The 24860-nt window shown below is 46.6% G+C and overlaps 1 protein-coding gene across 3 annotated transcripts in view; it reads right to left on the minus strand.

Moving 5' to 3' along the window:
• The window catches only part of LOC138246671 (carcinoembryonic antigen-related cell adhesion molecule 4-like), a 210477-nt gene that overhangs the window by 88285 nt on the left and 97332 nt on the right, over positions 1-24860 (minus strand). The window contains exon 2 of one of the 3 annotated variants that reach the window (XM_069201427.1): positions 18830-18867. The exons of the other annotated variants lie outside the window; for them this stretch is intronic. Coding sequence (XP_069057528.1) covers positions 18830-18867 — 38 coding nt within the window. The remainder of the gene's footprint in view (positions 1-18829; positions 18868-24860) is intronic. 3 annotated transcript variants of the gene reach the window in all.

The following is a 24860-nucleotide window of genomic DNA, read 5'->3' on the forward strand; positions in this document are numbered from 1 at the left end:
CTCCCAGGGTGGCATGGAAATGACAGCACCTCCACAGAGGTGCTGAGCGGTCTTCTTGGCTTCAAAGTCCTAGCCCAGCCCAGCCCAGCACTCTGTGTGCTTGATGCACTCTCTTCCACTCTGTAATTGTCAGAATTGGGACGGTGCGTGGTCTAAGGCCCACCCCTCTAGTAGCACCTGGTAGGTTTCTGCCCCATGTTCTATGTCCTCCCACATAAGACGGTTTCTGTGTGGGAAGGCTCATGAGAATGATAAACCAGGGCAATGGTGGGTGTGCTGCGCTTATAGATCCCATTAAGGATTTTAACATGTGTATTTGAGATCCGCACTGTTATGATTACTGTGATGCCTCTTTTGTTCCCACAGGGCTCAGGTAGTCGCTTAGGACTACATTTCCCAAGATAGCCTCGAGGCAGCCATGTTGGGTGTGTCAGGTCTATATAAGCCAGCCACACCCTGGAAAAAGGTCTTACTTTTCCTTGGGGCTTCCTGGTGGCAGAGTGGCATTGCTTTCTTAGCGGTGAGAGGAAAACATTTTCTAACTGACGCACCAAGAATTTTCAATTCTATTAAGGACACGGAGGCGAGGATTATGCTTCTCTTTCTTTACTGAATAATTAGCAGCAGGCAACAAACTTCAAGTAAATCAAAAACAACATTTACCAATATAACTTGTAGTCCAGTCTGACCAATCACAGGCCTGCAACTCTCTATAAGTGTCACTGTCACAACAGCTCTTCCTCTTTGCACCAACTTGAAACTTGAACTCCACAGAATCAGACAACTTCTAACGAAGAACTCGAACAGCCAACAGTGACCAACAGCGGCAATCATCACATTTCCAGCATCTTTCTGGTTCATTTAAATGCCTTTACTGTCGGAACCTAAGAAATCTGCTAATGATACTATTTTGAAATGAATATGCAAAAAATAAGGGAGGGAAACTTGGTAATCAAATTTAAAAAATATAATCACAATGTCATGTCTTAATAATCATATAACCAATACGGTATTATATCATATATAATCACAAATAAGGGAGGGCTCATCCTCCCCTCCGTGTCCTTAATAGAATTGAAAATTCTTGAGGAGTCAGCTAGAAATGTTTTTATCCTATGTCCAGACCGGAGTCTTTGGATTATGCTTGTTCAAATCTACTACAGTCGACGCCACATCAACAATAGGCTTATGATAAACATTTTAAACGTACTGTCTGAAGACCAATCTGTGGCTGCCATGATATCTTCAAGACGAGAACCAGCACCAAAATACTTGGATGCCATGGCCCCTCGAACTGAATGTGCTCCAAATATGGTAGTGTCTATTCCAGCCCCCCCAATTAACCATCTAACCCATCGAGCTAAGGTAGTGGAGGCCACTGGACCGAATGGTTTCTGTAATTAAATTAATAATTGACCTCCTGCATCTCTACGGATCTCACGCGTACAACTTTCATAAGTTTTCAAACAATGAACCACATACAACTTCTGATTGTGAGGAAAAGCTGATTAAGAAATACACCTCAAAGAGGTCTTAGTACGTCTGGAAACAGTGAATGAAACTCCAGTTTGAGTAAATACTCTACTTGTCAAATCCAGTGCTCTTTCATCCGATACCTGTCTATATGAAATGAGCCATAAGAGTATTGTAAGCGTAGCCGATAATTGTTTACGAGACAGATCTTCACTACATGGCCAACATCTAATAAAACACAAAACAATATTCACATCCCATAAAGTGGAAAACCTGGGTTGAGGAAGCTTAACCATCCTAATACCACGAAGAAGTTTAGAAATCAAGGGGTGTTCCTCGACCAGTCTACCCCTTCAAGTGAGGGTGTCCTGCCGAAAAAGCAATCTGAAATTGTTAATGGTTCTATAAGCTAGACCCTAAGTCACTAGGTCCGATAGGAAATTAGCAATCATAGTAATGTGGGCCCCCATGGGATCAATACTCCGTTCACTGCACCAACCCACCCATCGCTTCCATGAAGCTTCATATCGCTTATGGGTGGAAGGAGCCCTGGATTGGGAAAGGAAGAACATAGCGTTTCCTGAAACACCTGGCATTTGCCAACATCTCCTGAAAGCCTCCATGCCATGAGGGTTAGTTGACCCTGCACTATCAGAGGATGAGGAAGCCCCCTCGGTCCAGAAGTAAGGAGGGGAACAATGGAATTAGAACTGGAGGAGCACATGATAGTGACATCGCTACTGGAAACCAAGAATGGGACTTCCGGAGAGGTGTCACCAAAATGATCTCTGCTAATCGTCTCTTGACCTGTGTGAGAACCCTCTGGATCATTGAAAATGGAGGGAAAGCATATAGAAGGTACTGGGGCCAGTCCTGAAGAAAAGCATCCAAGCTCATCACTAGCGGATCCGGTTTCCAACTGAAGAACTTAGGGAGTTGTGAGTTTAGCCGGGAAGCAAAAAGATCTATCAAGCCTCTGCCCCATCGACCAATCAGGTTGTGAAAAACTGACTGATGTAGCTTCCAGTCTCTGCCATCCCGCAGGAGGCATGAATTCCAGTCCTCTACCACGTTGGAGCGTCCCGGGATATACTCAGAAATTACCGAAATTCGGTGATGGAGGCAGAAATGCCAAAATTCCTTGGCTATCTCCACCAGAATACAAGATCTGGTTCCTCCCAGGTGATTTATATACTGAACCGCTGAAATGTTGTCCATCCGAAACAGAATACAGCAGCTGGCCTTGAGGGGAGCGAGAAAGCAAATTGCAAAAGCTCCCACTAGAAGCTCCAAACAATTGATGTGAAGGTTCAGTTCCTCCGAGGACCAACGACCTCCCGTCTCTTCTGTGCCACAACGGGCTCCCCAACCCCACCGACTGGCATCTGATTCTATCACAATTTCCAGCGATGACGCAAATAAGGCCTTGCCGTTCCATACTTCCATGTGATCAAACCAACAAGCAATCTCCGATTTGGCCTCCACCGAAAGCGAGACCTGCTCTGCATAGGTCAGACCCTTGCGAAGATGCATGATCTTTAGATGCTGGAGGGCACGGTAGTGCAACGGGCCCGGGAAAAATTGCCTAGATCGAGGAAGCAAGAATCCCTACCAGGCGAGCTAAAGTCTGTAATGATATAGTCGGAGAGGCAAGGGCTCTCAGTAACTCTCTCTTGATCAAGAGGCACTTCGCTACCAGTAGTTTGAGTTGAGCCTGAATGGAATCCACTTGAAAGCCTAAGAATGCTATACATTGTGTGGGAAAAGTTATAGACTTTTTGTTTTTGATCAAAACACCTAGATCCTGTAGGATCTTTACCACCCAAGCCAGATGACTTAAAACCAAATCCGTGGACTGGGCCATGATAAAGATGTCATTGAGATAGATAACGAGGCAGACACCTCGTTCTCAAAGGAATTGCGCTCTGGGACGCAGCAGCTTGGTGAAACACCATGGGGCAGAAGACAGACCAAATGGGGGGACCTTGAATTCGAACCATTGGTCTCTCCAAACTGGAGAAAATTCCAGTATGGAGAAATAATCAGCACTGTTAAATACGTGTCTTTGAGGTCCAGACGCACTAACCAATCTCCTTCTTGTAGGAGGTCTCCTAATAGATGGATACCCTCCATCTTGAAATGACGGTAGACTATCCACAAATTGAAATCTTTTAAGTTTAGAACCAGGTGAGAGCCTCCGCCTTTTTTCTGAACCAAAAATATTGTACTGACAAAACCTGTCGGATGGGGAGGTGATCTGATTATAGCTTGCTTGTGCAGAAGCTCTAAGATCTCCACATCTATAAAAGAACTCTCTGTTTTGGAAAAACGGAGAAGGAGAGTGTGAAATTCCTGTATGGGAGTGGAATAAAATTCCAGTCTGTAACCCTGAACTGTTTGCAGGATCCAAGGGTCCTGAGATATGTGTGTCCAAGCCTGAAAATGGCTCTCCCACCTCCCCCCAAGAATAACCTCTGTAAAGGGGATTATTCTCACCTGAAACCGAGGCATTTGGGACGTTGACAGCCCCTCGTGCACCGTCTCTGTATCCACGAACACGGCCTCTTCTGGAGCGGGACCGGTAGAACCAAGAGGAAGCCTGATAGTAACCTTGGCCCCTTTGGATGTAATTGGAGAGGTCTGATGAAATCCTCAGCCTGGCTCCTGACCTGGATAGCATCCGGCCCTTGAAAAAAGGGTACTACTGAAGATTTTCTTCATTGAGGTCTGAGCCTTATCTAGAACTGAAAAGGTGGAAACATATTTGGTCAGATCCTTAACAAAGTTTTCTCCAAACAGGAGACCATTAGCCAATGTTCCTGGTTCTGAGAGGGCAGGTTCTGCTAATTTAGGGTCGATTCGCATTAAGAATGATTTCTGCTGTTCTGTGGACATGGCACAGTTAGCGTTTCGAAAAAGACAAATAGCTCTTTGGGCCCATTCTAAAATTGTATCCGGCTCCAAAGGCATTTTGGTTTCTTTAGACTGGACCGCTAGTTCTAGGATTTTGGTAATGGGGCCTGATAGATCCAGAAGTTTGTCTTGAGAATCCTACCAGGCTCAATACAATCCCTTTTTGGGATCCCTAGCAACTTTCTTTAGGAATGTAGCCACACTCGGGTCCAGTTCCGGGCACTTTTCCCAACAAAAAGGGACGGGGCATTCTTAGCGCAGAGTATTGGGCATGTCTTTATTGAAGCTCTTGAACAATCTATCTTGCACATAATGTGCCAACTCGGTGCATGGCACCCATTCCGTAGACCTGGATTGAATAATGTTCTCAGGTTCAAAAAGTAAATTTCTCTGCGCCACCACCTCCTCTGTGGCATGATACACCTTGCACTTACACATGCCAGTATGCTTGGGCTCTGTTAGAGGACCTGGTGGAAGTGTGAAGGCTTCAGAATCCAACACGATCTCACCGCCATATTCGTGGGCCTTAAGAATGATAAAGGCTCCGATGGAGGGCGTCACATCAGTTCTCTTCGCCCAAATCTACTGAGATGTAATGCAAAAGGTGTTAGGGCCTTGATCAGGGCCTGGTTCACTGAGTCCTGCACATGGTGGCCCAAGGCCTGCACCAATCTTTGCTCCATCTGTTCGAAGGGCACCTCAACCTCTTCTTGGAAATATTCATCCTCATCTGCAATATATGCCATCTTGTCAGAGGTAAGAAGGAGTTCAAAGGGGGGGGAATCCAAAACAAGGAGAAGATCTCGTAATAAAGTTTGAGACCAAGTCCCAAAACGGCCCAGCGCTAGAAGGTGGAGGGAACACCTGCAAATTTCCCCCTAGGGAAAACCATTCACTGTTGTTACACCCCGTCGGACGTTCTGGGGGCATATAACACTTATCTTGTTCTGGCAGCACGCACGACGATCTCCGACTCAGAAAGATCGGCAATTGCAGCATGCACAGAAATAGAAAGAGGACGGAGTCCTCTAGGCAGCACTCGTTGGGTCTCACACGGAAAGCTGTGAAATAATGGAGGCGGCACAGACCACGCTCCCAGCCAATCAGAGTGCAAGGAGCACCTTCTGAGAAGGAGGGAGCGGTGGAAATTGTCACAGTATGCATCCCGCCCAAGAGAGGGGGGAGAGCTGAGTAAGTGCGATATTCGCGAGCCCTGAAATCCACAGAGAGTTCCCTGAAATGAGCGCAACTCTGCCCCACTCCCACTCCACAGGCTAAATCAAAATGCTCACAATAAAGTCAAATAAGCAAAAAAATTAGATTACTTTTCTCCGGCTGCGCAGCAGCAAAGAAAGAGGAAGAGCTATTGTGACAGTGACACTTATAGAGAGATGCAGGCCTGGGATTGGTCAGGCTGGACTACAAGTGACATTGGGACGTTAGCCGGCGGTAAAATTTCTGACGCACAACTGCGTTGGCGCAGTTGTGCGTCAAAAAGTATAAATATGGGCCTCAGTGCTGTAGTAGCCATTTGAGTTGGTGATGTCTGGAGGTGGGCCCTAATGAGCATGGCACAGATCCCAAGGAAGCAGCGATTTGACAGTAATAAGATTCCCAGGCTGGCAACCATCAATTTAATCTCTCAGGGAGGTGTGTCAATAATAGCCCCCCTCCCTCCGAGGCACAGCACAGTGTTCTGGGCAAGGGTGGAGAAGAGAATCAGTAAGCTAGAAAGGACGGCAATGGGGGTTGCAAGCGACATGGAGGTTGGGATGGGGAGAAAAATTAATGGGCAACAGAGCAGCATGATGAGGGCAGGGGGTTGCATACAGGTGAGAAAGCAAAGCACGGGTACAGTACAAGAGAGAAAAAACAATATGGATGGGTGGCAAGGAGGAGCACCAGGGCAACAGAGAGACACACAGAGCACAGGGGGAGAAAATTACACAATGCAGAGAGCTGAAAAACACAGCACTCTCATGAAGTGCTTACCGCAAAAGAAAAAATGAGTGCTTAAAAAGCAGTGGAAGTAGAGAAGTCAGCCAATCAAATGATAAAATATATTCTCCATGGAAGACACATACACTAGATTGAAAAGCTAGGGCACAAATAAGAAGCAGACAAGGAAGAGTGAAAATGCATAACTTGGTCGTGCTATTATGTGGTGCAGGAGTTACACAAAAAGTATATTCAACGAAGCATATATTGTATGCTTTAATGTTACTAATGTCAAGTGGTGAATCGAAATCAGATTATTCAAGGTGCACTCACAAGTAGAAGGGAAGTAATTTTATATGTATGTTTTATTAATGACTTTAATCAGTCGAAATGTAGCGTGTGTATGCCTTTATATTCATGTATCCAGATTATGGTATTATGATTGAAAGATGTGTAAGGAAATGCCTTCCTTGGCATGGTTACCCCCTAACTGTTTGCCTTTTGTTGATGCCAGTTATGATTGAAAGTGTGCTAGGACCCTGCTAACCAGGCTCCAGCACCAGTGTTCTTTCCCCAAACTGTACCTTTGTTCCCACAAATGGCACAGCCCTGGCACACAGATAAGTCCCTTGTAAATGGTCCCCATGGTACCAAGGGCCCTGTGGCCAGGGAAGGTCTCTAAGGGCTGCAGCATGTATTATGCCACCCTGGGGACCCCTCACTCGGAACATGCACACTGCCTCACAGCTTGTGTGTGCTGGTGCGGGGAAAATGACTAAGTTGACATGGCAATCCCCTCAGGGTGCCATGCCCAACTCTCACTGCCTGTGGCATAGGTAAGTCACCCCTCTAGCAGGCATTACAGCCCTAAGGCGGGGTGCACTATACCACAGGTGAGAGCAGAGTTGCATGAGCACTATGCCCCAACGGTGTCTAAGCAAAACCTTAGACATTGTAAGTGCAGGGTAGCCATGAAGAGTATATGGCCTGGGAGTCTGTCGATTACAAACTCCAAAGTTCCATTATGGCAACACTGAAATCTGGGAAGTTTAGTATCAAACTTCTCAGCACAATAAATGCACACTGATGCCAGCGTGGGATTTATTGTAAAATACACCAGGAGGGCATCTTAGAGAAGCTCCCTGAATACCAGTCCGACTCCTAGTGCTAGGCTGACCAGTTTCTGCCAGCCTGCCACAACCAGATGAGTTTCTGGCCACATGGGGTGAGTGCCTTTGTCACTCTGTGGCCAGGGACAAAGCCTGTACTGGGTGGAGGTGCTTTTCACCTCCCCCTGGAGGAATTGTAACACCTGGCGGTAAGCCTCAAAGGCTGATGCCTTTTGTTACAGCACCGCAGGGCATCCTAGCTAGTGGAGATGCCTGCCCCTCTGGCCACGGCCCCCACTTTTGGCAGCAAGGCCGGAGGAGATAATGAGAAAAACAAGGAGGAGTCACGTACCAGTCAGGACTGACCCTTAGGTGCCCTTTAGTATTTAGGGTTGACCCTGAACCCAGGAAATCATATTCCTGCAACCTGAAGAAAGAAGAAGGACTGGTGACCTGAAAGCCCAGCAGAGACGACGGAGACACCAACTGACTTGGCCCCAGCCATACTGACCTGCCTCCAGACTCAAAGAACCTGCACAGCGAGGCATCCAATGGGGACCAGCAACCTCTGAGGACTCAGGGGACTGCCCTGATCCAAAAGGACCGAGAAACTCCCAAGAACAGCGGCACTGTTCGGAACCTGCAACAACTTTGCAACTTTAAAGCAACTTTTAAAGAGACTCCACTTCCCACAGAAGCGTGAGTCTTCACACTCTGCACCTGACGCCCCGGCTCGAGTTTCGAGAAACCAACACCGCAGAAAGGACTCCCAGGCGACTCCAACAATGTGGACACCCTGAGTCAACCCCCCTGCACCCCACAGCAACACCTGCAGAAAGGATCCAGAGGCTCCCCTTGACAGCGACTGCCTCGTAACAAAGGAACCTGACACCTGGACCAAGCACTGCACCCGCAGTCCCCAGAACCGAGAGGGACCCCGTACCAGTGCAGGAGTGACCAGCAGGAGGTCCTCATCCTAGCCCAGTCAGTGGTTGGACTGAGAAGCCCCCCTGTGCCCTGCCTGCATTGCCTCAGTGACCCCCCGGTATCGGTATCTATAGCAAACCAGACGCCTACTTTGCCTACTGCACCCGGCCGCCCGTGTGCCGCTGAGGGTGTGTTTTGTGGGCTTGTGTGTGTGTGTGTGTGTGTCCCCAGTGCTCGACAAACCACCTCTGGTCTGCTCCCTGAGGACGCAGGTGCTTACCTGTCAGCAGACTAGGAGTGGAGCACCCCTGTTCTTCATAGGCGCCCATGTGCTTTGGGCCCTCCTTTGACCTCTGCACCTGACCGGCCCTGTGTTGCTGGTGCTGTGGCTTTGGGGTTGCCTGGAACCCCCAGTGGTGGGCTGCCTATGCCCAAGAGACTGACTGTGTAAGGGCTTAACTTACCTGAGAAACCTAACTAAACTTACCTCCACCAAGGAACTGTTGATTTTTGCAGTGTCCATTTTTAAAATAGCTTATTGCCATTTTAACCAAAACTGTGTTTACTACTGTTTTAAATAAAAGTTCTATACTTACCTGTGTGAAGTACCTTGGATTTTATGTACTTACCTCAAATCTTGAATCTTGTGGTTCTAAAATAAATTAAGAAAATATATTTTTCTATATAAAAACCTATTGGCCTGGAGTTAAGTCTTTGAGTGTGTGTTCCTCATTTATTGCCAGTGTGTGTAGAACAAATGCTTAACACTACCCTCAGATAAGCCTACTGCTCGACCACACTACCATAAAATAGAGCATTAGTATTATCTAATTTTGCCACTATCAACCTCTAAGGGGAACCCCTGGACTCTGTGCACACTACCTCTCACTTTGAGATAGTATATACAGAGCCAACCTCCTACAGATGTAGAATTACACGTTTATTCATAATTATATTACATCTATTCAGGGAAATGCACGTAAAATGGCTATATGCTACACACACCTCTCTATCAGAATATCTACTGAGGTTTCTGTTCTGTCTGGGAAACTGGCACCTTGTTGCAGTACCCCCCTAATTTTTGCTTGGGGTCTGAATGCAACTTGGACTGGAGTGCACTGGGATCCTGCTAACAAGGTTCCCAGTGCCAGTGTTCTTTCCCTAAAATTGCAAAGGTAATTAGAAACACCGTTAGCTGCTATTATAAGTCCCTAGTAAATGCTATTTAGGTTCCCAGGGCATGTGGTACTATGGGTAGGCCACTGAGGGCCGCAGCAATGATTGTGCACCCTCGAGGGCCATGCATCCAGATGCACCCAGCACTGCCATTGCAGGCTGAATGTTCTGGTGCAAACCTAAAATACCAACTCAACATGGCACACTACCTGTGTGCCTTGTCCACTATACACTGCATACCATATAGGTAAGTCACCCCTCTGTCAGGCCTTTCAGCCCTAAGGCAGGGTGCACTATGTTGTATGTGAGGGCATAGCTGCATGAGCATTATGCCCCCACTGTGTCCTTGCCAAACTTGGGACATAGTTGGTGAACAGAGCAGGCCATGAGTTTCCCAGCTACATGATGGCTACTCTGAACCCTGGGTTTTTTGGTATCAAACAACTCAGAATGATAAATCCAAACTGGTACCAGTACTGGATTTATTATAAAATGTCTTAGGGGTCCCCTAGAGGGGCCCCCTGCAAAAGCTAACTACCCTGCCATGGTTGTTGATAGGTTCTATCCAGCCTGCCACTGCCAGACAGCCAATATACAAACCTTGGGGGGATCCCTGTCTCTCTGGTTTGTAAAACAATGCCCTTTCGGGTGAAGATGCTAACACCCCCTCCTCCAGGAATGTGCACTGCCCTGGCGGTGAGCTTCAAAGTGCTTACCACCGTAGCAGGGCTTACCACCCTAGCAGCAGATGGCCTCCCCTTTTGCAGACCTCAACTTTTGGAAAGGACATGGTGACCTATGTCCAGTACACAAGTAAAATGACATCCCCCCACTCACAAAGTCCGGGAAAATGATCCTGCAGGTCATGGGGCACCTCTGCTAGTGCAGGGGTGCCCTCACACACGGCTACTCTGCACCCTGCCCTCAGGGCTGAAGTGCCTGCTATAGGGGTGACTTATAAGTGGCCTGGTGCAGTGTAATTGTCAGTGAAAGGGTACATGCACCTTTTCACACAGGCTGCAATGCAGTCCTGCAGAAGCCTTTGCATGGCCTCCCTATGGGTGACAAAAGATATGCTGCAGGTCATAGGGGTCCCCTAGAGCTCCAATGCCCTGGGTACCTAAGTACCACATACTAGGGTCTTATAAGAGGGCACCAGTATGCCAATTGTGGGTGAAATACTGGGTTACCAGTATGGAATAACCATAATTTAAGGGAGAGAGCATAACTACTGGGGTCCTGATTAGCGGGATCCTAGTAGACACAGTCAAACACAATGACAAACAGGCCAAAAGTGGGTGTAACCAAGCTAGAAAGAGGCTACTTTCCTGCACAACCCCTCCCCCTGAACGAAAGACAATAACCTTGGCCAGTTGAGACTTCATTGTCTAAGTTGTGATAAGTGGAGAGCAGCTTTGCAATAGAGTGGTTACTCCCCTTATCATCCACTATGTGGTCCCTTCCCTGTGGGGAGATGAACCACCCTGTTTGGTTACTTTTAGCTAGAGAACAGTGAAACTGTGGACTCTGAGATTCATTATGTTTAATGTTAGGAAAAGTTTTAAAGTGGGGCAGGATGACTGTCCCTGGGATCCTATGTTAGGACAGGGTTGCTGTCTTAGGGGTTGTAATGCCAGACAGTGGTGCTGTCTTAGCAAGGCTAGAGCAGGGCAAACAGTTTGTCCCCATGGCTCTAAATGATGACAGATCTACTGTCCTTTTTGGGGTAGAGCAGGACAGGGTTGCTGCCGCAAGGGCTCTACATAAGGAGATGATTGCTGTCCTATGGTTTTAGAGGTAGTGCAGGGGTGCTGCACTAAAGTTTCTCTGGGAGGGATGGAGGGTTACTCCAAATTTTCTAAGACAGGGCAGAGTTGCTGTTTTGTCTTAGTTTTCCCACAGAGAGGTACTTTTACATCTGGGAGTCCAGCTGTGGTAGCTTGTGACTCTTTTGATACAGGCTCCACCCTAGGAGGGTTGTCTCCCACTACAGGAATGATACTTTGATACCTTTTTTACCTGTGGTTTGAGGAGGATCCTGAGGCTTCAGGGCTGCTTCTCTTCTTTGCCTTCTAATCTCACTTGAGATTAAAGGAACAATTTCTTGGGTATGCCCAGCATGGATGCATGGGTCATAAACTCTACTTCATCACAACCTGAGGCCTCTAGGTCATTTCCTAAGAGACAGTCTACAGGTAAGCTAGGTGACACCACCACCTGCTTAGGGCCAGTAACTCCACCCCAACCAAGGTGCACTACAGCTAAGAGGAGAGACTAACTGGAGTTATTGACATCATTAACTTTGGACGTCTGTCTAAGTAGGTGTTGTACAGGTGACACCAAGTTTTCAGTGACTAAAGTGATACTGGCACCTGTGTCCCTGAAGGCCTGGGCCTCAATACTATTTATCTGATTTGGCTGCTTGTACTTATCCATGTTAAGGGGACAAGCAGCCAAAGTGGCAAGTCCAATGACACCAGGCAAGAAAGAATACTATTTATCTGAAATGGCTGCTTGTTCTTATCCATGTTAAGGGGACAAGCAGCGAAGGTGGCAAGGCCAATGCCACCAGGTGAGACAGAAACTGTCTTGGGTTTTTTTACACCTACCCCATTTTCTATTATGGACCCAAAAGTGAACCCAACTACACCTTTGTTTTGACTATTGCCAGTAGTCCCACCACTATTACTACTACTACTAGGGGCACTAGAAGTGGAAGTGGAGTTAGTAGTGATGGTAGGCTCAGGAGTTTTAGCAACACAAAAGGATGATGGACGGAGTGCTGAACAATGCAAACACTCACCCCCAGTCACAGATCTGGGTTTAATCCACAGTTCTTTTGCTCACCATGCCACCCCAGTTTGGACCCAGCCATGTGCAAATCAGTCTTGACCCTGTTCCTCATAGGAACAGTCCAGCCCGAACCGCCAAGCCAGGTCCTCCCTTGACCAGAAACAAGCATCCTGGGACCGGTTTCAGGGTTTCACCCTTCATCAGCCAGGCTAGCTTGAATCCAGTGGCACAGTGAGCAAGGCTCGGCATACCCTTCCCACTTTAGAAACACAAGAGGATCTTTACCTGGACAGGATTTGTCCCCTGGCCAATGGCCTTTACCTCTGCATGAATAGCACCAAGGCTTTTTATTGTGTGCAGAAGAAGAAGAGGAAATGGTTTTATTCCCACCCCCAGAGGAGTTTTGTGGACCTGATGAGGAGTGTTTACTTTTGTGTTTGTCCCCACCCTTGTCCTGAGACTTATCACCTTTCTTGTTGTCCTTGTCACCACCATATGAGATTTTCTGCTCACTCTCGCTCTGACCTATTTGTCTGCCTTAATTCTCAATTCTTAGGGAGAGGTCAGATCTGAGTCTACTGGTGCAACAAGTCAGACACACCGTTGTTCAAAATATGCTCTCTGAACAGAAGATTATATAAGCCCTCATAGTCAGACACTTTGCTGCCATGTAGCCAGCCTTCTAAAGTTTTAACAGAACAGTCCACAAAGTCAACACAATCTTGTGAGGCCTCTTTTCTGGTCTCCCTGAACTTGATCCTGTATCGTTCAGTGGACAGACCAAAACCATCTAAGAGTGCAGTCTTAAGAACACTGTAGTTGTCTCAGTCTTCTTCTGACAGTGAGAAGTCTATCCCTTCCCTTGTCAGAAAAGCACAACCACAAAATAGCAGCCCACTGCCTTTGAGGGACCCTCTGAACTTTACAGGCCCTCTCAAGTGCAGCAAACCACTTGTAAATATCATCCGCCACCTTGTATGGGGGAGCAATTTTGTGCAAGTTTCTAGAATCAGTGGAGTCCTCCCTGATTCTATAATCCCTGAAACTGCAGCTTCTGCCACCATGGGGAACTAATCCCAACCCCTGCCTTTACCTTTCCACAGCCAATGCCTCTCTATCTAGGGCTAGCTGTTGTTGCTGCAGCCTCAGCCTGGCCTCCTCCAGTCTCAGTTTCCTGACCTCCCTACTTATGGAGTTATCTCCTGGAGTTGTGCAATTGGATCGCTCAGACACTGAGGTTATATGGGAATGGGCAGAGGTAGATCTTTCCCTAACTTTTGTGACCCCAGTGACCTAATATCTGGGTGTGAAGGGAGCCCTACCTGAGTGACTACCCCTCCCACTACTAGCTACACTAGGGGGTCTGCTAGGTACTAAACCTTTGGAATAGACCTCCCCTGAACCTGAATGGTGATTATCTGATTCTATGGGGTCAGAATATCCCTCTACCTCCTCCTCTTCCTCCTGGCTACCAGCATGCTCCTGGTCATCCTGTAGAAGGAGGCTCAAAAGGAATTTCTTGTTAGGGTTATTTCCCCACATCTAGTTTTCTCTCTGTGCAAAGCCCCTTCAATTACTTGAAGGTCATGCCCTCATAGGGAGTACCCATGACCTCAGAGCTAGGCCCAGCAGTAGACATGATGTGTGTGTTAGGGTGGTGTGGGGAAAACCTAACCTACCTAACATCTAGTTTCTAAGAAAGGAAAGTAAGAGACTAGACCCTTGTACTAGGTATATATGTATAGCTCTAGACATAGAGTAGTCTTTCCTGTGGAAAGCACCAGGTGACAGATTGATAAGGGAATTACAAGTACCTATCCCACTGCAGCGCCACCAATGTAGGAGGCTTGCCTGGTTTATAGTGGTTGCCTAAGGTACTTACACCTTATACCAGGTTCAATTATCCCTTATTAGTGAAATGTAGGCAGTGTCTTTAAGCCAGGCTCTCTAGGGGTAGCTGTAGCTGAGCAGCCAAGGGTTATCTAGGAGACATGCAAAGCTCATACAGTACCACTGTAGTCACCCAGTACTCACACACATGAAAGAAAATACTCATTGTTACAAAAATAAAGGTACTTTATTTTGGTGACACAAATGCCAAAAATACCATAGAGACTATACTCCCTTAGGAGGTAAGTAAAACACACATTATACACACTAGTATGCAAAAACAGGTGTAAAAACTGTTAGAAAACAGTGCAATTAGTGACAATCACAATAGTTAGAAATGGGCCTACGGAGAACACAAACCATATACTAAGAAAGTGGAATGCAAATGTCCGTTTCCCACCTAGGCAAGTGTAGTGTGTATGGGAGTATTACAAAACACCAAAGGTAAGTACTAGAACACACCCCAGAGCCCAGAAAAGCAGGAGTAAAACACAGTAACTTTCCTAGAACACACAAGAACATGAGAAAGAAGATTATGCAAGAACCAGAAGAGACTGCAAGACACCAACAGTGGATTCCTGGATCTGAAGACCTGTGGAAGAAGGGGACCAAGTCCAAGAAGCACAGAAGAGTCCAGGGAGAACAGGAGCCCCTGCCAACTCGGATGAAGGTGCAAAAGAAGAACCACCGGTGAAGAACAACAGTCAGTACTGCACCTAAGAAGAAGGATACACATTCCTGGTTGGTGCAGATGATGTCCCACGCTGGATGGAAGATTGCAGTCTGGTTTGATTCACTGAGTCCACCAACAAACCTTGGCACATGCAAAGCTCGTGTTTAGCACAAAATGGCGCTGCCCAGGACCAGGAGCGACCTGGTGGACTCTACCCAGGAGGGGGAGTCAGAGAGGGCTCTCAGCAACTCAGAGAGCGCACATAGGACCAGGCAGCATGCACAGGACTCCCATGGCACGGGGACAAAGGAGGTGCAAAAGAAGGCCCACGTAGCACGACAACAAAGGATCCCAACCCACCGGAGAACCTCTCAGGAAGCTGTGCATCGCAGGATAGAGTGCAGGGGGCTGGAGCTGCATGGTACATGAAGAACTTCATGGAAGGATGCCAAAAAGCCTTGGCAACTGCAAAACACGCGGTGCAAGGGGGTACTGTCTTGCGTGGGGTGGCAAGCTCTTACCTCCACCAAAGTTGGACAGTAGGACGTCAGGGCCGTTGGGACCAATTCAGTCCACAACCCATGATGCAAGATCCATGCAACTCGTCAGGAGAGGGGACCCACACAGCCAGTCGTTGTTGCAGAGAGGTGCCTGCTGAAGCAGGTGAGAGACTCCTTCACTCCAAGGGAGATTTCTTTGTTCTTCTAGTGCAGGCTGAAAACAGGCTGTCCTCTGAGGATGCACAACCAGAAAACAGTTGCAGTTGCTGGCAGGAGCTGAAGATACACTGTTGCAGAAGTTGTCTCTACTTCTTTGTTGCAGTTTGTAGAGTTCCTGGAGGGTCCAGATGCAGTTTGTTCAGTGAGAAGGTGAAGTAAAGGATGCAGAGGATTCTTGCTGGAGTCTTGCAATCCAAATCTGAAGAACCACCCAAGAGAGAGACCCTAAATAGCCCTGAAGGTGGGATTGGTCAGCTAAACAGGTATGCACCTATCAGGGGAGAGCTCTGACATCACCTGCTGGCACTGGCCACTCAGATGCTCCCAGAGTTCCCTGCCAACTTGGAATCCAAGATGGCAAAACCCAGGGACCCTCTGGATGAGCTCTTAGCACCACCCCTGGGGTGGCGATGGAAAGGGGAGTGGTCACTCCCCTTTCCTTTGTCCATTTTCACACCAGAGCAGGGACTAGAGGTGCTTGAACTGGTGTAGACTGGATTATGCAAGGAGGGGACCAAATGTGTCCTTCAAAGCATTTCCAGTGGCTTGGGAGGCTACCCCTCCCAAGCCTGTAACACCTATTTCCAAAGGGAGAGGGTGTAACACCCCTCGCACAAAGGAAATCCTTTGTTCTGCCTTCCTGGGCTTGAGCTGCTTAAGCAACAGGAGGGCAGAAACTGGTCTGAGAGGTGGCAGCAGCTGGGGCTGCCTGGAAAACCTCAGAAGGCTGAAATGGCAATACTGGGGGTCCCTAAGGAGCCCCCAGAGTGCATGGAATCATACAACCAATGCTTGCAAAATCCTTGGGGTATGATTCCAACACGTTTGATACCAAACATGCCTATGTTCGGCGTTACCATTATGTAGCTGGACATAGATAGTGACCTATGTCCAGTTCACGTGTAAAATGGTGTTACCGTACTCACGAAGTCTGGGAAAATGGTCCTGAAGGTCATGGGGGACTTCTGCTAGTGTAGGGTTGCCCTCACACACAGCTACTCTGCACCCTGCCCTCTGATTTATAAGTGAACTGATGTAGTGTAATTGGCAGTGAAAGGGTGCATGCACCTTTTCACGCAGGCTGCAATGGCAGTCCTTCAGAAGGCTTTGCATGGGCTCCCTATGGGTGGCAAAAGATATGCTGCAGTCCATAAGGATCCCCTGGAGCCCCAATGCCCTGGGTACCTAAGTATCATTATTAGGGACTTATAAGGGGGCACCAATATGCCAATTGTGGGTGAAATACTAGGTTACCAGTATGCAATAACCATAATTTAAGGGAGAGAGCTTACTACTAGGGTCCTGATTAGAAGGATCCCTGTAGACACAGTCAAACACACTGACAAACAGGCTAAAAGTGGGGGCAACCAAGCTAGAAAAAGGCTACTTTCCTACAGTGACACACGGGCGACCAGGAGGCTAAGCCTCACAAGTGTGCCAGGCTTAGTGACACTGCGCCCTCCAGTGGCCAAATCGTTCCAATACCTTGGGTACTGGTCAGCTGACATCAGACACCAGAAAAAACAGCTCACTCAGAGCTGAAAAAGGACGAGGAGGAAGCCCTAGGTGAGGGACTTCAGGAACACCCCAGACCTCCCACCAGAGTGTCCCCGTTGTCCTGTAAGTGACCCTCAAAGAGACCTACCTCCAGATCCAAAGGGCACCTTTGCGCACCGCCTCTGGCTCACTGATTCTGCACCAGGCGGCCTTGTGCCCTGCAACGAAGAACCAGCTGTGACCCAAGGGTCCCGTACCCCTTGGAACCTCGGCAATCCAAGGGGACCCCAAGACGCCACCTTTAAACTTGAAAGAGCAGACCTTTTCCAAACGGTCCCCCTCAGTGGCCCTGCACCAGCTCCAAGAGACTTTTCAACGCTGCTCCTGCCAGATCTGTGTGGCCGCCCAAACTTCTCCCACTGGTACAGTGTGACATCGATGACCTCAACCAACTTGTAAAAGCGGAATTTGGTAAAACAACTGTATGATTTTTTAATGAATTTTTAAAGGTGTCTTCAAACTGATTCCGATGGTGCGTAATTACGCACAGAAAGACTGCATTTATTAAAACTTCAAAAATCCATATCTTCAAAAGTACTTAACAAATTTTTATAATCTTGGTCTTAAAATGTATATAAAAATCTGAACTGTTATTATAAAATGGTCTTGAGTTATCCTTTCGAATGTGTGAGTTGTATGATTGATACTGTGAGTACAACAAATGCTTTGCATTTCTCCAAGATTACCCTAACTACTCAAACCAAGCTACCTCAAATATTAGAGCATTAGGTGATCTTGTTTTTGCCTCTGTAAACCAACGTGTGGTTGCCTGGACCCCCTGCACAGTGTGCCTAGTTTTGCACACTACATAGAGGGCCAGCCTGCTACATTATGCTGACAGTTTCTAATTGTTTTCATTAGTTCCTATATTTCTGGGAGATAATTAGGACTTCCCCTAGTTTTGAAAGGATTAGATAAAAGGATTGCAACTTGTATATTTACTATCAAATCTTATTTTCTGTATTGCTGCATCCAAGATTCTGGTTTGTATTATGCTTGTATGATTTAATCTAATTCCGCGCTTTACTTCACCTTTGCTGATCCTGTGCTTATAAAGCATGTTTCTCAGACTCATTTACATACATTTGGGCTTAAATTTATAATGAACATTTAAACCTTACTCTCCGTCTCTGAGATTTGATGTGTGAGTCTGGGTTCAGACAGGGTAGCAGCACGGAGGATATTTGGGTGATCCTCTATTCATTGTTTGAGGCGGCAAATAAAAAGCAAGCACCACCATTGTAGACTGCCTTTGTCGATTATACGACTGCTTTTGGTAAACTGGACAGAGTAAGGATTTGGCAAAAGCTTCATAATTGTGATTGTGGCATTACATCTGCATTGTTGCAAGCCATTATGAGCTTGTTTGTGAAAACTTGGGTTAGATTCCGGTCTCGGGGAATAGAGTCATGCAACAAATCCAGACCTCCAAAGGGCTGAAACAGGGGTGCATATTGGCTCCCTTAGTATTCAATATTTATTTGGCTGACCTTAGTAATGCTTTGTCAGGAGTGAACACCTTTCCACCCAAGCTTGCTGGCATACACTTGCAATGTCTACAGCATGCAGACAACACTATTCATTTGACCACACAGCAGTTGGCATGCAAAGGCTTTTGTATGCTCTGTCCATATATATATTAAAGTGATGATCAAACTAACCATAGCCAACGTGTTTCGTCCTTACTGACTTCTTCAGGCTAGAACCAGACAAAAAACATATAACATAAATATATATATAAAGACATTTACATCTAAAATCTTATTAATCCTTCTATTTACAATGTTCTGATGTTGCCATCTTCTTCTAACAGTGCGTCTTATGATGGAAAGTATTTTTCTTGCACCCACATTTATTATCAACCTCCGACGGGGCACATATATTTCTACCTATTATATCCCATTTGCTATGTTATTATGTATCACAAGGGTCCTTAAAACCAAAGACAGTCTAGGGATTTAAATCACTTATTTGTTCAAACTCATCTTATGATATCATAATTAACATTCCACAATTGCTCGATTATATGGGCAAACTAATCATATGAATTTCATCTAGCAACAAATCATAGAGATGTTAGTACATATATTTATCATTACCACAACAGGGAAACACAAATATGGCGGCCATTTTGAAGTATAGCGATCGTACATGTTAACTAATATGTTACCTTCAAAGTTGTGTTGTCACATGACACGACGGCTTTACTTATTCAACCATATACTTTAGAATCTATACACAATTAATTTTTTATTCAAAACATCATGTGATATGATTCACATTCCATATTTTCAACAAATACGTGGTCACAACGTGAACGTGCAAATTTCATCTGGCAACATACCTCTAAAGGTATTATCACATTTATTTAATTCATTGTCGTCATTTCTAAAATCCTTAGTGATAGATGACCCGTATCCGGACCGCAGACAAACATGCATAAATATAGCGGCCATTTTGAAGTGTAGTAATAGGGTATGCTAGACAGTATGTTATTACTGATGTTATTTAAATGCAAAGCTCATTTACTTATATATCTGGCAACGTACCTCTAGAGGTATTATCACATTTATTGCATTTATTATCTCATTTCTATAATCATTAGTGATAAATAGCCCGTATCCAGACCCGCAGGCAAACATGCGTAAAGATAGCGGCCATTTTGAAGCATAATAATGGGGTATGTTAGATAGTATATTGTTGCCGATGCTGTTTAAATGCAAAACACATTTATTTATATATCAATATTATGAGCTAACCCACTGATAATTAAACCAAAATTAGTAAATTCTAGTTTAATCTCCAAACATGATATTACAACCTGATGTCACTCTGAATATATTTGGTCACAGACACAGCGATACACATTCCATTGTATTGACATATGAATTTCCAGCTTTTCATGGGTATTAGTGGCCATTTTATTGATGCTGAGAATAGTGATAAGCATGCCAGGCAAGCTTTGGCCACAAACAGAGTGATACGCATGCCACTTCACCCTACATACTTCATACGTTTCACATCTGAGAACAGCGATACCTTTTCTATGCAAAAGTGTCCTTGTGTGCCACTTAGCAGGCATAAATTGTAGATCTTTGCGCATCAGTGCTCTTTGGAAGAAATACAAGTTTCAATTCACTTTTTTTGTGTAATGATCTGTGGAGCATAATTTGGCAATGCTACCTGATTCTAATTGTAAATTGTACACCGGCATTACATTTGTTTTGCGTAGAGCTTTCATTACTATAATTACATTTACATTTTTTGTCGTTTTTTTAGCTGCATTATTATTATTAGCATTATGCAAACTATCGCACAACCTTCACCATTTTTGCAACTACCTGGTGATCTTCCAATTAAATGTAAAGAGTGGTTCAGGTCATTTAACCATATAGATGTGTTAAGATTTGATTTGAAGAAGGATTAGATGAATACAAGGAGACTGTTCAATTCTTGGAAACACATTTTGATAAACCATCCAATTTAATTGTCAGAAGACACATTTTTTTCATGAGAACAATCTGATTCTGAAAATATATTGATATGTATGTAGCATTTGTACGTGTGTTGGAAGCCAAATGTGAATTTGGAATTTTTATTGATGAGCTGATTAGAAATCAGTTGGTTACTAGATGCTTCAATAAAAAAATCAAGAACTCCTATTAACCTACAAGAATCCGTCTCTTGAAGAAACTATTGGACTAGCCAACAGCATGCAAGATTCTAAAGAATATCTGAAAATAAATCAACAAAGCTTCATCTGATACTCTTGTTATCATTAAAAATGAGAAGCCTGGCTTTACTAACACTAGTCCACAGCAGAAATCTAAAGCCACAAGTGAGTCCACGTGTTACAGGTGTAGATCACAAATGCATCGGGCATCTTATAAACACTGCGCTGCACTTGGCAGAGAATGTAAAAAATGTGGAGTCTTGGATCATTTTGCAAGAGTATATAGCAATATGAAAATATTCAAAGTCAACTCTGCCATGGGTGATGAATCAGATTCTATAGGTAATGTAATGAGAAATATGCTGCTTTGTTTAAAAGTACACAAGACAGATATACCTCTTTGCAAAGACCCTGTTTAAAAGTTTGGAACTAGTATTCCTTTGTTGGCTAATTCAGGTTCCAAAATTACTATCATTTTGAAACAAACCATGTTAGGCTGCGGTCTTATGCAAGGTCTTTTACTCCATAATGTTACTCTGGGAGGTTACAATGGACACAAGATAGATCTTGAAGGGTATTCTGAATCATCTATACAATTTAAAAATTGCATAGTTGTGGGAAAGAATTATGTGTTGGTTGCTGGGCCAAACATTTTAGGGAGGCACCATCAAGGGTGTTTGGTTCTTCAATTGACACCTGGATGTTACCCACAAGTCCTGAGTATAAGTGAAATTGATGAATCAGTGTTAAATGGATATTTTTGCAGAGAAATTGTGTTCGCTGGGCATTTTTGAGCATCATATTAAACTAAAACTCAAGCATAAATTACGTAGTGTTCTGTTGAGTATTAGAAGAGAGTTATGTGAATTGTTGAAGAATCTACAGATTCCTCATTATGGTTGTTTCCTATTATGGTGGCTCGCAAGAAAAACAATGAACTACATATGTGCATTTACTAAAGGAGCTTAAACAAGGCTATGGGGGTCATTACAACCCTGGCGGATGGTGTTAAAGCTGCGGTAATACCGCAAACAGGCCGGCGAAAAAAAAAGGAAATTATGACCGTGGCGGAAACCGCCAACATAGACAGCCACTTTAACACACCGACCGCCACGGCAGTACAGACAAGCAGCGTGGTGGTCACCGCCAACAGACAGGCGGAAGACAAAGTACCGCCCACAGTATTACATCACACCAATCCGCCACCTTTTCCGGGGCGGATTCACCGTGGATAAAATCATGGCGGAAACAGCTATTGCAATGGGAAAACGCTCACCGTAACACACTCCACGAGGAAGGAGGCCACCATGGAGCCCGAACTCCAAATACTCCCTGCGCTTGTCTTCCTGTTCCTCTACGAACACCAGCAACGGCCGCGCCAAAGACAACGGTGAGTACTGCACCTACGACATAGGGGAGGCAAAAGGCAGGGACACACACACGCAACACCCCCACCATCAACCCGACTCTCGCACACTACAACACACACACCAATGCATTACCAAACATCACAGGAACAACCCACAACCCCCCCGGAAGAATGCAAAGACAAAAAGGAATTCAGTAAAACCATTGTAATGTATCCAAATACAGTAAGCTCATATATGCAGAAATATATACACATTCCAAATATATACATCACGATTAGTAGTGCAGGTATGCACAATTCAATGTCCGTGGAGCACTGGGCCCACAATGCATGGGCGAGGCCCACACTAGATACCTGTCCACAAACGGAGAGAACACTGCAGAGGCATCAGATAGAAATACAACAGGCACCTCAGGGGGAAGGGAAGGGGGGCACCTCAGCCGGATGAGTGCACCACGCCAGATCCACAAAGGGACTCCTTGCCCATTGATGTATCTTAGGGAGTGCAAAGCCACAGTTTCTCAAGTCTCTACAGTGGGTGGTTTGCCCACTGTACCATCCTGGGGAGTGCAAAGCCACAGTCTCTCAAGTCTCTACAGTGGGTGGTTTGCCCACTGCCATATCCTGGGGAGTGCAAAGCCACAGTCTCTCAAGTCTCTACAGTGGGTGGTTTGCCCACTGTACCATCCTGGGGAGTGCAAAGCTGCAGTCTCTCAAGTGGATAACAGTCTCCACTGGTTCTGGAGGGGGACTGGTGCCCAGAGTGCTTCATCCTGTGAAGGATTCAGGTAGTGTATGCAGTTCTCCACTGGTTCTGGAGGGGGACTGGTGCCCAGAGTGCTTCATCCTGTGAAGGATTCAGGTAGTGGATGCAGTTCTCCACTGGTTCTGGAGGGGGACTGGTGCCCAGAGTTCATCACGCTCCCCGTCACGGTCCCAGTTCCGTCACTGTCCCAGCTGCACATGGGCTAATGATGCTTGAGTTGGCAGTCTTTGCCCTGTTCAGCGGTGCTTGACTTTGCAGTTTCTGACCTGTTCAGTGGTGCTTAGCCATGGTGGTCTTTGCCCTTTTCAGCGGTGCTTAGCCATGGCGGTCTTTGCCCTGTTCAGCGGTGCTTAGCCATGGCGGTCTTTGCCCTGTTCAGCAGTGCTTGACTTTGCTGTCTCTGACCTGTGCAGCGGTGTGTGGCATGATGGTCCCTCAGTGCCCAGCGGGGCTGTGGCTGCCGGGGCCCTCCACAGCACTGACGCTGGCGGTGGTCTTCGGACCAGCGACAATTGTGCTGCCTTCCTGGGCACTGACTCTGTCGGTGGTCTCCGGACCAGTGACGATTGTGCTGCCCTCCTGGGCACTGACTCTGGCAGTGCTCTCCGGACCAGTGACGATAGGGCTGCCCTCCTAGGCACTGACTCTGGCGGTGGTCTCCGGACCAGTGACGATAGGGCTGCCCTCCTGGGCACTGACTCTGGCGGTGGTCTCCAGACTAGTGACGATTGTGCTGCCCTCCTGGGCACTGACTCTGGCGGTGTTTTCCGGACCAGTGACGATAGGGCTGCCTTCCTGGGCACTGACTCTGGCGGTGGTCTTCGGACCAGTGACGATTGTGCTGCCCTCCTGGGCACTGACTCTGGCGGTGGTCTCCGGACCAGTGACGATGTGGCTGGCGGTGGCGTCCTGGCCAGCGGGGAGGATGGCAACCTTCTCCGCCGTGCTGCTCTTACCAGACTTTGGAGACTTCTTCTGCCCCTTCACCACCTTGAGAGGAGTCACAGCTGACTCGGCACTCCCCCCGGGACCCTTGTGAGTGGCTTTGCCGGCAGGAGTCTTCACCCTCTCCCATCAGGCACTGTCTAACTTCTGGTGCTTTACAGGGGGTGGACTGGCAGTGCTTTGGCTCCGTGTCACACTGGCTGCCCTGGTGCCCGGTGACCTCCATATACCTCTAACACGCACCACTGGAACCAGACTATTTTTAGATGAGGTGCTAGTATGGGACCTATGAATTGGAGGGGGGGTGGTGGGAAAGAGGTCAACATTGCTCAGGAAAAGTTTCTGACGAACACTAGCTGGAGGGGGTCTGGGAGTGGAGGAAGAGGAGGTGGTTGTAGGAGGTGTAACTTTAAATGATTTGTGTGCAGGTGCATGTTCTGGAGGCTGTCGTGAGGTGGATGGATGTTGGGTGTGTACTTGGTTTGTGTACTTTGGGAGGGGGCGTCACAGACACACTGGGAGAGGACACAGGGGACGTGTAAATGGTAGAGGGGGTGGTGAGTGCAGGTGAGCGGGGTGTGGTGTTAGGTGTTCTGGTGCGAGTCCTAGTGGCTGTAGATGTAGTGCATGCAGGTGAGAGTGTAGACGACACTGGGAGGGAGGAGGGAGAAGACGAGGAGGGGGACACAGTGGAGGCAGTGGATGTTGCTTTGTCTGTATGTGGGTGATGCTTGTGTGAGTGCCTGTGGGATGTGTGGTGCCTATGTTTGCCTGAGCCACTTTTGTGTGTTGAGGTGTGTGCATGCTGATCTGATGGTGTGCTTGGGATAGGCTGGGGTACAGGGGATTGGGTCTGGTTGGAGGAAGTTGGAGGGGGGAGGCTAGACACAGGGACAATGGCTGCTATCAGTGTTGAGGCCAGAGATTGCAGGGTTCGAT

The sequence above is a fragment of the Pleurodeles waltl genome, chromosome 7 (assembly GCF_031143425.1).
Source record: "Pleurodeles waltl isolate 20211129_DDA chromosome 7, aPleWal1.hap1.20221129, whole genome shotgun sequence".
Classification (NCBI taxonomy): Eukaryota; Metazoa; Chordata; class Amphibia; order Caudata; family Salamandridae; genus Pleurodeles; species Pleurodeles waltl.